Genomic DNA, 17,333 nt, shown 5'->3' on the forward strand with positions numbered 1-17,333 from the left:
TAAAAACAAAAGTATTTTTAGTGATTAATATATTTTCCGATCAATATTTTTCAGACCCAGTGCCATGGTAACGTGGCCCTTGACTAGCCGCAAAGCCGTCAGCCCTTTAGGACTAGCCGCCAAACCGTCAGTTCATTAGTCTGCCACTAGGAAGACCCCAGATTATGTGGTATGACAGCTGGACATCAGCATCACAAGAGTTGGGATGATAGAATAAACAGGGCCATGTTCAACAAGAAGATACTTTAATCAATTCTTTGAATATATGAAACACTACATTCCAGTAAGAAACAAAGAATTGATAAAAATATGTAGCTTTAATAAATTGGTAAATCAAATTATGTTATGTCTGAATAGTACAGAAAACTACAAAAACTAAGACAAGTGTCATCTATTCTTAAAAATACATAACAGATAGTTCATAAGTTTAAACTTTTTAGACATATGTTTAAATATTTTAAACATATCTGAGTATGGGAGTTTAAATAAAAGTGTTGACTTAAACTTTATACTTAATTCCTAATATTTTCTTACATAGCATATTAAAATAGTTTACAGTGGTCAGTTTTGCAGTAGCATGCAGTGCCTGTTTCATGGCACAAATCATACACAAATTAAATTTAGCACACAGCAACTGCACTTTCACATTTGTCTCTTTGCTGAGTTATTTGTTCCAGTGCACATTTTATAATTTCTAATAATCCATCTGATAATTCCTGGGCAGAATATGGATTGTTCAAAGGAGGTACATGAACAAATAATGTCCTAGTTGGATCCACGTTTAGTGAAGTATAGTAGATAAACTCACAGAGATATCTGAAAATAAATTAAAAAATTGTTGAATTATACTGTTGAAAAAATCAAGGTAAATTTACATAGATAGTTATTATGCTTAAATAATTATGTAATAAAATTAATTGTATTAAAGAGACGAAGCTGAATGATCATAAAACAAAAATAAAACTAATAAGAACCATTACCCCATACCCTGGTGGACAGAATGTGGTACTGCAATTAGGTTCAGTAAAACAGCGCTAAACAAATATAAGAGGCACAAAATTATTGAAAATAAATTCAATTTTAAATTGACGAAAGCCAGAGCTCAACTTATTACTAAAAAAGCCAAAAAGTCCAAAAACATTTCTGAAATAAATTCTTCAACTCCTACGAATCAAGTACGAAAAAGGCTAAAGAAAATATCTAGCTTAAAGTATACACCGATAATCTCAAAATTAAAAATAAACAATATCATTTCTAACTGTCCTCTTGAAATAGCTAATGAATTGGCTAAAACATTCAAAAAATATGTCTTCTAACAAAAACTACAGTGATACCTTCGTTAATTATAAGTTACAAGCTGAAAGTGCAAGTTTGATAGAAAGCGAGACAGAAGACAATTCACTGAACCTTTTTTTCTTCTTTTATGAGGGGAGGGGGTGGTCCAAATGTTCCAAATTCACTTAACCTGCCTTTTACTATTGACATACCAGTAATATTTTTAAAACATCTTCCCCTTTCTGCTAAATTATACCTACTCCAGATCATCAATTTAATTTCGCTAAACACAAAATTCCCGATAGCTTGGTCAAAAACCATCATATTGCCCTTTCTAAAATCACAAAAACCAAGTTTAGAATCTGACTCTTATAGGTCAATTAGCCTAATATGTTCTTCAAGCAAGTTAATGGAGAAAATGGTAAACCATAGACTAATGTGGATGATAAACACTTCGAATTATACTTAATAGCGGAACAAAAAGGATTTCGATCTAATCGCTCTGGAATTGATATCTTGGACTTGGAAAGTGACATCCACGAAGCGTTAGCCACAAAACAATCTTCTTCTTCTTCCTATGCCGTTCCCATTAACGGAGGTTGGCGACCACATTTCTAAAAGTTTCTCTGTCTTTTGCAACGTGGAATAATTCGTCTACAGTCATGTTTGTCCAGTCTCGAATATTTCGCAGCCATGACTTCCTCACAAAACAATCCTGCATGCAATATTTTTTTTATTTAAAACGAGCATTTAACACAATGTTGGAAATTTTATATTAGAAAATTACATTCGTGGAATATACGCGGAAACTGCCTTAATTTTATGAAATTTTTTTACACAATAGATTATTTCGAGTAAGGGTACATAATTCCTACTTTGAGGTACATGCTGAAGAAGATGGAACTCCACAAGGCTCAGTAATTAATCCTACGTTGTTTCTAGTAGCAATAAATAGTATCAATAATAATCTACCGAAACCCCTAAAAGTAAGATTATTCGCAGACGATCTTGTTGTATACATCAAAGGTAAAAACATTAAATTAATGACAAATACATTGCAGTAAATGCTTATCCAGTTGAAGAATGGTCAGCCAGTACTGGTTTCGAATTTTCGGTACCAAAAACTTCGGCAGTATTCTTCACCAAAAAACCTCCACAAGTATATTTAACATAGTTATATAACTCCATTTAAACCATCCAACCATCCGCAAAATTTCCTGGGCATGTGGTTTGATCAAAAACTGTCGTGGCAAGAGCATATAAAACAGACTGTATCCGAATGTCATAAAAGGCTAAACTTATTAAAAACATTTTATTTAATAGAAATTGGGGATCAGGTCAAACAGTCCTATTGAGAGTGTATCGAACGTTAATAAGATCTATTCTAGATTACGGGTCAATTGCTTATCCCTCAGCCCCAATAACAACAGTTAAAAAGCTTGACAATATACACAATATTGGCATTAGAATTGCTCTTGGAGCATTCCGGACAACTCCTATCAAAAACTTACTTATTGAAGCCTGTGAACCACCCCTATTTTACCGAAGAATCCATTTTTAACACTATGTCACTTAACTTCTATTGCCTCAGATCTAAGTAAACCTTTGTATGACAACACCTTCAACGATAAGTACTTGAACTACTTTAATAATAGGTCTCACATTAAAAAACCTTACTATTTAAGAATTCGACTGTACTTCTTCTTCTTCAGGTGCCATCTCCGCTACGGAGGTTGGCAATCATCATAGCTATTTTAATTTTTGAGGCAGTAGCTCTAAATAGTTGTTTTGAGCTGCATCCAAACCATTCTCTCAGGTTCTTGAGCCATGAAATTGGTCTTCTTCCGATGCTTCTTCTGCCATCTATCTTTTCTTGCATTATGAGTCGCAGGATGCCATACTTCTCGCCCCGCATCACATGTCCGAGATACTGTAACTTTCTTTCTTTAATTGTAAGTTCAACTTCCTTCTCTTTACCTATTCTTCTCAGTACTTCATTGTTCGTAACTCTATCTACCCAGGAAACCCTCATAATTCTTCTATAGGTCCACATTTCAAACTCGTTAATGTTAAATGTTTGCCATATAGGACCTTTTTCATTTTCATAAAATTAGAACGTGCTTTTTCGATTCTGACTTTGATTTCTGCAGTTTTTTTTGCAGATTTCGATTGTACTGTTTTGAATTAAATATTCAATTTCCAAAAGTTTTTCCTGTAAACTCTGATAACTGGCCTCTATGAACTATTGGGGAACCGGAAATCAATGTATCATTAAGCTTAAATATTAAGGATCAAATAAATCCAGCAATCTTTAAAGCAGAACTGAACCTTATCTTGAACCAGCAGTAGAAAAACTGGTTTAAAATATTTACCGATGCATCAAAAATCGAACAGGGAGTTTGTGCAGCTATTATTACATCAAACGGTTCCTTAAAATTTAACCTTTCCACTTAGTCTACCATATACTCATCATAACTTTTTGCATTGTTCAAAGCCCTACAATAATTAAAAACATCTCTATAGTGTCATTCTTTCTGATTGCCTCAGTGCAATTAAAGCCATGAAAAATGTACCCGAAATATCCCATAGAGAAAATGATAAAATTTGAACTTCAGAAAGCCCAAGAAAAACTTAGAACAGTAAACTTCTTGTGGATACCTTGTCACATTGGTATAGAAGGCAATGAATTAGCAGATATAAGTGCTCGCGATGCTTTCGGTAACGACGAATCAGAGGTCGAATATCGGAGTGTGGCAAGTGATTTAAAAGCCTTTTTAAAAAATAAAGTGTTAAGTGCGTGGAACTGGGAACTGGGAGTGGCAAAATTCGGTTTCGAAACTAAAACAGTCATTTCAAAAAGCACATAACTCCATTAATTCAGAAATAAAATCACACCAAACAGTGATATTTAAAAAGTGTGACTTACGTCCTTTTCGAAATGATAGGTACAGTTAGAAAAGTTAAGGAAAAGAGCAATTTGTTCTTGACTGAAATGATTGATTTTCATACCTTCCTGCATTATCTGAAACACAAGATTGCAGTTTTCCAGTATTATTAACACTATTTTGGACAGCTTCAATGTCTATTTCCGTAAAAATACAGTCGCTTCCATCTGTACATGCTAATCCTGAGGGATGAATCAATCCAGCACTATCACATATATTGTAACCATCTCGATTTGCACACTTCTCTATTGTTATTTTTGTTGCTTCAGAGGAGACCCCAACATGAACCACTAACTGAATAAAGGAAAATAATTAATATACAATTTTATATATAAATAGGTATAAATTATTATGGTAACCAAATTTTACTTTAATTATCAAAGAGATATAAAATTAAATTATAATTTCATAAATTAAACTTATCAGGGTAAACGTGCTTAAAAAAACCGTATTTCTATATTGGATTTAGAATCATAGAAGCCAATTTAAAATAAAACAAAACATATAGAGCAAAACACAATGTATTGAACTATAGATAAATAAAATCGAAATATATCCTAAAACCTATGTATCTAATCAAACCCAAATTATACAAACATGTAATGCTTTGCCCATGCAAAAAATTAGAGATTCCGAATTATTATCTGATTAGATCTCTCTAAACCACCTTGATGACTGTTGTATTATACTATAAATATGTAATGATAATAATACTTGATTTTTACAATAAAGTCCGCATTAAACTATCGCAATGATTTGCTTGTTACAAAAATATTTATAAATTTACTTGGAAAAATGATCCATACAACAAAACTAAAACTCTAATACTTCTATATTGAAATGTTCTTTCTATACAACAATAAACAACCAAATTCCCGGTAAATGAAACAGTGAATTCCTGGCCTGTGATGCAATAAATTATCTTCAAAAGTTTGTTCCCAAATCAACCAGAATGAACCTCGTAATCGTTCGTCTCCTTCAGCTAAACAATTCAGAATCAGATGGTTCCCGAAACCGTGTCAAATTAGTAGCGCAAATAACTTATAGTTTTATCTCCGACTTAGCTGTCGTCAACATATGTATATTTCTGGATGCGTAAAACAACACTTCCACTCACAAACTTTTTCTTTGTTGACTTATTAAAACTTTATCAGACTACGGCTTCTCCCTCTGACGAACTCACTTTTTCAAAATTTTTATTCTAAGACCTTTTTTCTCATACGTAATATTAAACATAATAGAATAAGTACGTTTCGTTTTTATTTTTTAGTTTTTTAAAAGCTTCCTAAGTTCTGTACAAAAATAAAAAGAAACTGCTTAACGAGAAACAAGAAACTGAAATAGAGCACTACTATTCAGTCATTTAATTGTCCGATGTTTAACCTACATAGACAAAACGACACTAGTCTTCACGTTCGAAAATTTTCTGTTGGTCGCCGAGAGCATCTTGCAGTGCACGCGTCTATTCATACGTGGGAGGTCCATAAGGGTTTAGAGAGTTGCGCGATTGTCAATGGCATTAAAATATAATGTATAGGGTTAGTGGAATAATTTGTTCGATATAGAAAGCTGAACAATTTTGGACTATTTGTTTAAAAATAAATATAGGATATGAAGTGGTTCTTATTTGTTGTGTATGAGAGAGAGAGAGTGATATATCTGGGTGAAGTTATCAATGTCAGTTCTTTTATTTAGGTTTGTTGGATATTTTAGAATTTGGCACATTTGAAGGAGGTATCTCTTGTGATATTTTTATTGATTTCTATTTTGACGTTAGTGAAGTCGATTAGGTGTTTGGTTGAAAAGGTATGTTGTGCAGGGACACAAGAGAGTTTAATGTCAGTTTTGTGGGACGGTAATCAACCTTGACGAGCGCGGCTGGTCTGGCCAATGTAGCAGGAATTGTACTCTGCACAGGGTACATATAAGACAATATTAGTTTGTTCTAAAGGGGACAATGGAGTTTTGGTCTTCGAAAACAACTTTTCTATCGTTCTAGTGTTTTTAAGGCTATTTTGACCAGTAAGTTATTGAAGAGTTTATTACATTACACACAGTAAAACATTATTCGTAAGCTTATTCATGCTGCATGGGAAGTAAGGTAGCGAAGCATATTTTGTGGCTCGTTCTGAGGTGAACAGGCGTCTGTATGTTGTTAGAAGTGGACGCCCTACGCTAATTTTAACCCATTGGGTGTTTCTGTAGTAGAATGCCCATAGCTTTTGAAAAATCACACTACATTGATCAGATTTATTCAGTCCAACAAACTAGTAGAGGAGAAGAAGTAGTAAGAAGAAGTAGTAGTAAGAAGCTTTGAAATTAATATACCAAATGATTATCAAATCCCATAGCATTGTTGCTAAGTAAATTGTGATTGATTCTGTCAATCTGATAGAATGTATACAAAAAATAAAAGTAAAAGTGAAGAAATTAGCTTGGAAGATAACATTAAATAAGAACAGAGATAGCTGTCAAAGAATGTTTCAGTACAATAAAATTGATGTTATTGAAATATGTAGTATCAATTGGCAAACAAAATAATTTTGAGCAAGTTTGAGTTCTTAGTGACATTACATACTTGCACCTTACCTACTTTTCCTTTTAATTGATCATTTTTATTGTATTTTGTATTGGATGGGCATCATTTTTATCTTCACTGATGAGGACTATCCCTATCACCATACTAGTTGTAGCTACAGTAAGCAGTGTCTTCTAGCATTGATGCCAAAAATGCTTGCATTGCTCCTATTATGATGTTTTCTTTATTTAATTTTACCTATTCCTGACTTGGTTCATTACTAGTGATATATGACTCAATTTACACAATATAATGTCAATATAACCACATTTTAGAAGATAAAATAATTTTAGTCAATCTAAACCATATAAACTAAACTCTACAAATTTACGTTTTTAAAGGTTCTTGTATTCATATGTGTATTAACACATACAAGAACCTTTACATCTAATAAAAAATCTTATATTTTCTATATATCTTGATTACTTACCATAGGTGTATGTTCTTTCCACAATTGGGGTATCTCTGATTCTACATAAACATATTCTACTGGTATTTCCTTTTTAATAACTTTTATTCCATTTACTTCATCCGGTAATAACTGTACTGATTGCCAACTTGCATTTATAGCATGACCAGCAAAAGGTCCAAATCCTGTTACTAGTATACTTTTGGATTTCATCTTAAGAGTATGTTATAGAGCAGGTACTATTACTATTTCTAAAAAAAATAATTCCTACATTAAATTGTATTGTAATTTGACTACTATATTTTTGCTAAGTATCCCATATAAAGTACATGTCTCTTACTGATGGGATAAAAGGAACAATGCATTGGCTTACATAGCAGTCCTTACAGTAGTCCTTACAAATCCTGGTCGGTACAGAAAAATGTAAACAGATGTGGGATAATACTACACTTTGGTTGCATCAGTGGTGGGTTGGCTAAATCATGCAGGATATGATGCTGATTGAAAAGGCATTCAAGCCAAATGTCCAAAAATCTTTTCAGGCCATAATAATCAAAAGATCTTCTCCAATGTAATAAAAATTTTACTGAAACAATGGCATCTCCTGAGGTAAAATACTCCGGAAGGAAACTGTTCAGGTCCTGATACAGGCGAAAGAACTAGGTGAAGGATACAAATTGTGTTCTGTAGGGAAAAGTGTTTACAAAAAAGCCAGAGCAACAAAAAATATGCCCAGCATTAAAACAAGAGGACTAAAAAACCAATAAGGAGAAACCGTATTTGAAGATAAACAGATCATCAGAATATGGGAAGAATATTACGAAAAAATGCTACTCACAACGGAGGAAACACACTGCGATGAAGAAGTAACACCAGTAGTATAAGATAAAGACGAAGCAGAAATTCCCACAGAAGAAGTACAAAAAGAAATTAAAAACCTACAAAACGGAAAAGCAGCAGGAGAAGATAAAATAGCAGTGGAATTAATAGAATACGGAGGAAGAGAATTACACAAAAAATAAACAAGCTAATACAGAAAATATGGACACAAAACACTACCAGATGATTGGAACAGAGGTGATATAGCGTCTATCTATAAAAAAGAAGATAGGTAGGGGTGCGAGAATTAATAATAAAATTAATATAAAATTAATAATAAATATAAAATTCTAGAACACATACTAAACATGCGACTTAAATCATGCGTTGAACGAATATTAGGAGAATATCAGAACGGGTTCAGAACAGGAAGATCAACAATTAAATCCATACATACAGTGGAGGAAATAATTAAAAAATCGAGAGAACACAACAAAGAAATTAACGCAATATTCATAGATTTTAAAAGCGCTTTTGATACAATTAATCGGACGAAAATTATGAAAGAGCTAAAGCATCTTGGAATTCCAGAAAAATTAAGACATATTCTAACAGTGAGTCTAAAGATCACCACAGCAAAGATAAATTTCAACGCAACAACTTCTAAGGAGATCAAAGTAAACAAAGGCGTGAAACAAGGTGACTCTATCTCCCCAACACTGTTCGATCTGATATACTCCATTCGCTTAGCTCGGGCATATTTTGACAGATTCATTGTCGGAAACCTACAACACAACAATTCCTACTTCTCAGTATTACTAGCTCAAGTATCCTACTATTGCAGACCTCTTTCTTTAAAAAAAGAAGAATTATTCTAAATAGTGGAAGTGTATACTAAACCCATCAAATTTTGGGTAGTATATATTTAAAAAATATATTTTAGTTGGTATAATTTAACATAACTATTTATTATATGGTGCAGATAAATAAATATTAATTGTCGGTAATTCGCAAAGTTCTATTTTATTTACTATTTAGTTTGTTTACTATTAATATTGGCTATGAGTACGTGTGCTTGATTGTATAGCAATTTCCAGCCACTTTTAGCCTGTCAAAAAGTAACTAACTTCGCAAAAAAATAATTACTAAATTCACTAGACAGTTTGGACTGGGAATTGCGAACCGAGTATATTAGCAGCAATAATAAGGAGGGCAAACTTTGTAAACAAAAACATTATTACACATCCACTTCAAGTAATAGCATATGCAGATGATCTAGTCATCATAGCAAAGACGAAGATGACATAAGAGCAATGGAAAAATTAGATAAGGAAGCAAAGAGAATAGGGCTAGAGATAAAGCAACACAAAACAAAATACATGACGATAGGGAAGGACGACACAATAACTCAGAAATCTAATAATACAGAAACAAAAAGTCCAGCTTTAGTTACTTGGGAGTAACAATAGGGAAAACCGGAAAAAAGAGAATAGAGAAAAGAATTCTGACAGGCAAAAAACATATGGAATGAAATCCGCTGAGAAACAATACTCTAAGTAAGAGAACAATCTGGATCTGTTGTTACATATGCGATGGGAATAATGACGATTAACAAGAAAGAAGAAGATACCCTACCGTTTGAAAGAAAAATTATGAGAACGATAGTGGACCCCAATGTAACAAGAGAAAGAGAAAGAAGAATGAAAGCTGAAAATGAAGAAGAATTAAAGGGAAAAAATATAGTTAGATACATAAAATCTCATTGGACATATACCGAGAAGTCCACACTCAGATATGATGAGAGGGATAACTAACTGGACACCACTATGGCCCAGGTGTAGAAGGTCTAGAAGAAGGTGGCTGGATGATGTAGAAGATGATATAATAAAAATTAATGTTAAATACTGGAAAGTTCAGAGCAAGAGAGAGTCACGACAGCAGCAAAGACACACAGCAAGATATAAATGACATACAGGGATACTCCACCTCATCCAAGAATAGGATTTTGAACGCCATGGCGTTAGCTGTAATCCCTAGGAGTTGTAAGGCTTGATTAATAAATGCATGAATGAAGGGAAAAGTATCACTAAGAATGTCGCAGTTGTAACAATGAGTGATAAAATAATGTCAGTAAAATTTGTACTTGATAAAGAAATGTTTTTATGTATGTCTACTCCTCAGACTGGGTAAGAATAAGAAAAAAGCTTCATATATTTAATTATGAGATATATAGAGAAAAGTCATAATAGGAGGTAATTTTCAAACACATGTGGGTAACCCATTGTGACCTATGATTGTGAAACATGAAATGAAAGCGCTCAAGAAGATTTTTGTGCCTGTAAGGGACCAGAATGTGGGGGTATAGAATTCACATGAATTTTGAGCTCAGCGAATTAATTAAACATGATATAGTAAATTTTGTTAAATCTCATAGAATTTATTGGCTTGGCCACTGGCTCCGAATTAGCAATGAAGGAAATACCAAAAATATCACTGAATGGGGGCTAACCAAAAATTTACAATGAGGTCACCCTAAAAAGCGTTGGTTACAGATTGTCGAGAATGATCTAAGGTTTATGGGAGTTCGGAATTTGCAGAACAGATCAAAACCCACAGAGGGTAGCGCTAGAAGAAGAAGAGCGTAGATAAATCAAAAGAGGATATTCTTTTAAAAGAGGTAAAGTCAACTTACCAAATACAAACGTACCACAACAAGAAAAAAAGACAAAATTAAGTAAGTTGTTTGTGCTGGACTATGAAGTAAAAATCAAATCCAAACCAAAATTTCAGATAGGACCACAAAAAATCAAACGGTAGTTGTTAAAAGGTGAAAAGGAATTCATGGTAAAATAACAGAAACAATGAGCTGGAACATGAAAGGATGTCCCAATACAATTTAGAGGAATATGGTTAGTAATTATTAGAAAATACTGCTATTGAAATACTTGGAAAACCTCAGGAAAGAAGTTTGAAAATAAAGAGACAAGTTTAAAAATAAAGAGAGGGAAGTGGTGGACAAACGAAGTACAAGAAAAAATAAACGAGAAATGAAAACTATTCAAACAATGGCAAGGAAATAGGTCAGACCAGAGTTCTATTAACTAAGCTAGAGACCGAACTCCACATGATCTTATTGAAAGCGAAAAACAATAAGTGGGTAAAAATTTTAAAATTAAACTTGACTAAATAAAAGAAAATATATGAAAGATTTCACTTATTAGCTTTATGTATAATTGTACCGGCTATTTCTCATTATTTTTATCATGGAACAATGAAGTTTCAGACTTGCTTTATCAACTTGATCTTGTAAGCAAGCGAAATTATTGTTTCAGGCTAAAACAATGGCAAAAAAGATAACTATCCGGCAGGTTTATTATTATACTTAGGTCTGGGTTGAATGCCTTTTAGGAACTTTTTTTCTCTATTTTCTCCCACAAGTGAAAGTATTTATTTAATTAGTGTGTATACACTTATCTGCATAATTATCTTAACAAGCAATGACTAGCACATCCATCCATCTATTCTTTCATTTTTTACACACATGTTTGAGACCTGAATTCAAAACTCAGCAATGACAAAATGTTTTTCATTGGACAGACATATTACAGCAGCAGTGTTTCAAGCTTCTAAGCTTTCATTAAGTAGCTTTTTTAAAATTCACTTTACAACACAATTTAGAATAAATTTTAAGAAAAAGAAGAAAAAATAATTGTTGACTGTTAAATTTGGATGTTTATTATTTTTATATATTACCATAACAAAGCAATTTACGTTTGTGTTACAAATTTTAAGAATGCCTGAATAAGATTTAGTTAGTTAGTAAGGTAACTCAAGGTTTCTAACTCTAAGGTATTCATGGATCACTATCTTAATGAGCTGAATACAGTGATAACTAAAGTCTACTACTTCAGTGCATAAAGAGAAACAGACAAAACAATGTCATTGACTATCTTAGCATTCACACAGGAAACATTTTTGAAGTCCCCAGTTGCCAAGAACAAGAAGAATATTTTCTGTGTTTTCCAAAATCCGAAAAGTGTCTTTTGTGGTAAGCACTAACCCACCATTATTTTTTTAATTTACTAACCTGCAAAATTCCCCAAAAGAAACATAAGAATGATCAAATTGTGGTTTAAATAAACATTTAATACAATCTAAACCCTTCAGTTTGGAAACAATTTTCCTAATAGTAAATCCATGCATATAAAAAAAGATCTTTAATTTAGATTTCTTATCTCCTACCAACATAATGTTCAACTCTTACAGAAGCAGATCTATGTCAGTTTCAATTTCATTATCTTCAAAGTATATAATTTTCCTTTTTCATCCTTTAGTTTGTTAAGCCAGTAACATAGCCACTGCTCTAAGGCTACTATTTTTAAAGGGTTGTAGGATGTCATTTCAGTTCATAATATTGAAGATGGTAGGAAGAGTTTAAATTAATAGGCTTTGATACTCACCGAAATACATGTTCTGTCTTGGAATATCTTGTAGTATAATCCAATGCACTGCATGATCCATTTTTATACAATTATTCTAAACCACAAACCCAAAGATTAACCAATATATATACAAAAACTATGTCTTATCTAATTATGATTTAAAAATACACTCATATAAATAAAAAAAAAGATTATTTTTCAGCAGGAGATTATCTCACTTGAACCTTTAACTCACAAAATTCCATGTAAATATCACGGGAAACAAATGAAATTTCAAACATTGTTTTCATTTTTGCCGCCTTATTGATGCCAGGGAGGGTGAAACAAAGATATATAAAATAGCGAAACAGAGCAAAAAAAGTAAAAGATTTTAAATAGATTAAATGTAACAAAAACAAAAAAGTGGTACAGTATACTGTAAACTAGCGCAAAGCTTCATACTATATTTTCTGTGTTTTTAAAATTTATATATTTAATATTTTTAAAATTGCAGGAGAGCTTGGCAGAGAAAAGTTTGGCCTAGTGGGTCACTAATTTCAAAGTTTTTTGGCAGTAAAAGGATGCCAGTACAGATGAGTGTAACAGTGGATCCTTCAAATTAAGAAATCAAGGAGACTCAGAAGAAACAAAAAAGGTAAATGTTATTAGCACAATAAATATTCCTTGTAGTAGTAATCTACAAAGCTCTTTTAGATCCCTAGAGTCATATTATCAGAATGTTCGTGGTTTAAGAACTAAAGTACATGATTTTTATACCAATATGTTGTCTTGTAACTGACATCATTTTAATTACTGATCGTGGTTAAATACCAGTGTCCAGGATGCTGAGCTGTTAGACAAAAGGTATAAAGTAGCCAGAAGACATAGAGATAATAATAAAACTCTTGGTGGTTTGATAATTGCAGTTAAGAAAAATATAGTGTTTGAACATGTCAATTTTAACACTGACAGTGAAATTGAATGCCTAGTAGTAAAAACAAAATATCACCAGAGTAACTTATTATTAATATGTGTGTAATGTGTGTAGTGTGCAGTAGTAAATTATATGGGTAGAAAGTTGGATTTAGTCCTGTCTAATGTTCATGCTGTGTGTGCTAGAAGTGATGATCCATTTGTTCAAGAGAATAGCTATCATCCTTCTCTTAACTTGACAGTACAACTCAAAGGCTTTAACAGAAATAAACAAACATAATATTCACTCATCCTTTGAATATGATTATTCTAGGGGCAATTTTTTGCTAATGTATAAATTGGGGTGAATCATATCAATAGTGTAAGTAATGATGTACATATCTTTTAAGACAAAATGTTTGAATGCAATGACCAAGCAGTACCTAAAAGACAAAAATCTAACAATACCTAGTCATGTTAAATGCCATCTAGTTTTTGCTCATTTGTGAATTCTAGAACTAGTTCCAGGGGTTTAACATCTGAAATTAAATTTGACAACAATATTTACACTGTATAAATTGGGGTGAATCATATCAATAGTGTAAGTAATGATGTACATATCTTTTAAGACAAAATGTTTGAATGCAATGACCAAGCAGTACCTAAAAGACAAAAATCTAACAATACCTAGTCATGTTAAATGCCATCTAGTTTTTGCTCATTTGTGAATTCTAGAACTAGTTCCAGGGGTTTAACATCTGAAATTAAATTTGACAACAATATTTACACTGGTTCCGATGAAGTTGCTAATGCTTTTGCACTATGCTTCAAGTCAGTTTATAACATATCTGATATGAAGATACCTAAGTTTTATGGAATTTTAGAGTGATGAGATAACTGAAGAGGCTATTAGAGCTTGTGTAAAGAGATTAAAACCTAAGAAATGTACAGGAAAAGATAATCTACCTGCTTACATCTATAAAGGGTGTATAGACTATCTTGTGGAACGGAAAGGTTATATTTAATCTACCTTTAAAAACTAATACCTTTCCTACAAAATTAAAAGATACCATTACAGTTCCTATTTTTAAATCTCTTAATATAAATTATGTAAAAAATTAAAGACCTATTAGTATTTTAAATTCTCTTGCAAAAATATTTGAATCTATCTTATAATATGTATACAATAACTTACAACATGTTATCAATTCTTTCAATCAATATTAACATGGATTTCTACCAGATAGATCCACATTTACAAACTTATGTATATTCACACAATCTGCTGCAGTGCCATAAACACTAAAAGGCACATGGATGTAATCTTCACCGATTGTGCAAAATCATTTGGTAGGGTTGATCATGTTATGTTATTAGAAAAACTGGAAACATTCAGCCTTTCAAATAATGCAGTAATGTTTCTGAATACATATCTAACAGAAGCTAACAATTTAGAGTTGGTAATTCTTTCTCAGGGAAATATTTGGTATCATCAGGAGTCCCTCAGGAAAGCAACCTAGGAGCACTCTTATTTGCTTGCTTTATAAATGATCTTTCTAGATGTCTAAAATTTTCGTCTTGCTTAATGTTTGCAGATGATTTTAAGATGTTTAGAGTTGTAGAAAATCAATGTGATTGTCAACTATTACAACTAGACTTAAATGCAGTACTAATTGGTTTCAAATAAATGGAATAGATCTAAATGTTGACAAGTGTTCAGTGAGGACCTTCTCATGTAACAGGAACTTTATAAAAATTACTTGATATAAATAATAGAGAATTACCCAGAAAATCAGTGTGTAAAGATCTTGGTGTGAATTTTCAACAAAACTTGGACTTCAATGAACATTATCACATCATTACTAATAAGGCTTTTAGGATATTAGGATTTGTAATTAGAAACACACACCATTTTAAGATGACAGATAGGATAATTAAATTATACAACTCGTTGTTTAGACCAGACCTGGAGAGTATGCTTCTGTAGTTTGGGCACCTCATGCAGAAGTAAATATAGATTTAGTTGAAAAGGTAAAAAAAAAGACTTTTTAAAATACCTACTTATATGTTAGAAAATATAACAACTTTAGTTGGTGTCTCACAGAAGTATGCTTAAAACTTGTAAGTTTGTAACACTGGAACAGAGACGGAGAATGCAAGCAATGCTGTTTGTATATGTAGTAGTGAATAATTTAAAATATAAAGATTTATTCTTCATTAACTACATAAAGTTCTTTGTACCTAAGATTAACTTAAGGTTAAGTCATAGAGGGCTGTTTTATATTTGTGAGACATATTCCTCACCCATAAACAGCATGATGAGGCACTGCAGTGTAATACTAAAAAATAACAACATAGATATCTTTAACACCAACATCAAAGTCATTAAATCTAGCTTTCTACCTACTTCAACCACTATATTGTGAGTAATGGGTATATCTCATAGATACACTGAGATATGGATGCCTTTATGTACATGTATAATATGTGTGTATCTGTAAATATATTTCTATATGTGTACAAATAAAATTCATACTTATAATTATTACAAACAGTTTTTCTGTAAAACTTGTTTGTTGTGAAATAAATAAATAAATAAAAATTAAATACAGTAATTTTATTATTTATTTATTATTTTCTTATTGATTTACAGCATATACAGCAGTGTAAAAACTAAAAAGGCATAAAACTATTTAGCTATGCCATGAAAATATGGGAGAGAATAATTGATAGATGGAAAAAATAGACAGAATTTTTATTATAAGGCAGCTGATCGAAAAATACAGGGATTATGAAACAAACACTCACAACATATGACAGAGTTCCTAGAGAGGTTCTGAGGTGGGCACTCAACAAGAGTTTCTGGTGAGAATGTGAAAATTGACATGTATGAGGAAGTAGCAAATAGTGACAGATATAAGAGAGTGATAAATTTCATGTGAAAGTAAGATTATATCAGGTCTTAGTGCTTGTCCTTATTTATTTTCATTAGTGTTAAAATCAAATAACAGGGAAACTACAGGTTAGGATTCCATGCTGTTTAATGTATATTGATAATGTAGTGTTAGTATGAAATACTTAAAGAGATTTAGAACAAAACTAAAGCAGTGGACTTAAGATCTTGAAGAAAAAGTTTAATATTTAGTAGGTCAAAAACAGAGTACTTATTTTGAATGTTCAGTTAAAAATGGAATTACAAGTACCAATAAACTGATAACTTTGAATAATTGTGAACAGTACTAGCAAATAATATAGATGTATGCATCTATATTCTTTGGTAATAGTTTTATGTATGTAGGATTGGTATTACAGAGCAGGTAATGGGGAAATAGATGGAGAGCATGCATAGAGTTAGGGCTGGATAGAAAAGTGGAAGAAAGCTAGTTGTGTGTTATAACAAAGAATAAAATTAAGAATGAGTATTAGAGGAAATTTATGGTGACACCAATTTATGCTAAAATAAGAGAATGTAGCTTAAGATGGTTCAGGCATGTTCCACCATGCTAATCATCCAATATGATGTTCCTGAAAGGCGTAGGGAAGGAAGACCTGGAGAATGCTTATGCAGGACATGTTGGTAAAGCGGGTTAATATTTGTATGACCCAAGATAGATGCTTCAAAAGCATATTATTGTACTGGTATCACTGGCATTAATTAACGGTATTATTATATTATTTAGATGCATTACATGCATAAATACGTGAATAAAATTTCCTTAACAAATATACAAACCTTTATGTCACCAACCTTAAATTTCCAAATTATTTCATCTATGTCCTATGTCTATTGTTTATTTTTGTATAATGTGAAGTTGTCTCTTTGTTTTGTTTGTTTGGCCGTTTGGCGCTACGCTACGTTTAAATCATATAGGTTAGATTTTATTTCTAATACCTCTTCTATCTCTGTATGTAATATAACATATAACCTATGCATTTATACAACATTGCAATGCAATCGGCTAAATATTAATATG

At 32.0% G+C, this 17,333-nt stretch overlaps 2 protein-coding genes and 1 long non-coding RNA gene across 11 annotated transcripts in view; 1 reads left to right on the forward strand and 2 right to left on the reverse strand.

Annotated features, from left to right (window-relative positions):
• LOC140434907 (endoglucanase-like) overlaps positions 1-17,333 on the reverse strand; it is a 115,704-nt gene that overhangs the window by 61,945 nt on the left and 36,426 nt on the right. The window lies entirely within an intron of this gene.
• LOC140434905 (pyroglutamyl-peptidase 1) overlaps positions 1-17,333 on the reverse strand; it is an 18,139-nt gene continuing 806 nt past the window's right edge. For 3 of the 9 annotated variants that reach the window (XM_072523533.1, XM_072523532.1, XM_072523530.1), the window contains 3 exons: positions 7,229-7,458; positions 4,285-4,514; positions 1-816 (listed from right to left, as the gene is read on the reverse strand). In XM_072523533.1, the coding sequence (XP_072379634.1) occupies positions 621-816; positions 4,285-4,514; positions 7,229-7,420 (618 nt within the window). In that variant the 5' untranslated portion in view covers positions 7,421-7,458 and the 3' untranslated portion in view covers positions 1-620. Of the gene's footprint in view, positions 817-4,284; positions 4,515-7,228; positions 7,459-12,486; positions 12,563-17,092; positions 17,212-17,333 lie in introns of those variants that run through there. The other 6 variants (XM_072523529.1, XM_072523526.1, XM_072523525.1 and 3 more) reach the window with 5 other exon arrangements.
• On the forward strand, positions 8,329-17,073 carry LOC140434906 (uncharacterized). The gene is made up of 3 exons (XR_011950093.1): positions 8,329-12,074; positions 12,962-13,102; positions 16,013-17,073. It is a non-coding gene; the product is annotated as an uncharacterized lncRNA (long non-coding RNA).

Source organism: Diabrotica undecimpunctata, chromosome 2 (genome assembly GCF_040954645.1).
Source record: "Diabrotica undecimpunctata isolate CICGRU chromosome 2, icDiaUnde3, whole genome shotgun sequence".
Lineage (NCBI taxonomy): Eukaryota > Metazoa > Arthropoda > Insecta > Coleoptera > Chrysomelidae > Diabrotica > Diabrotica undecimpunctata.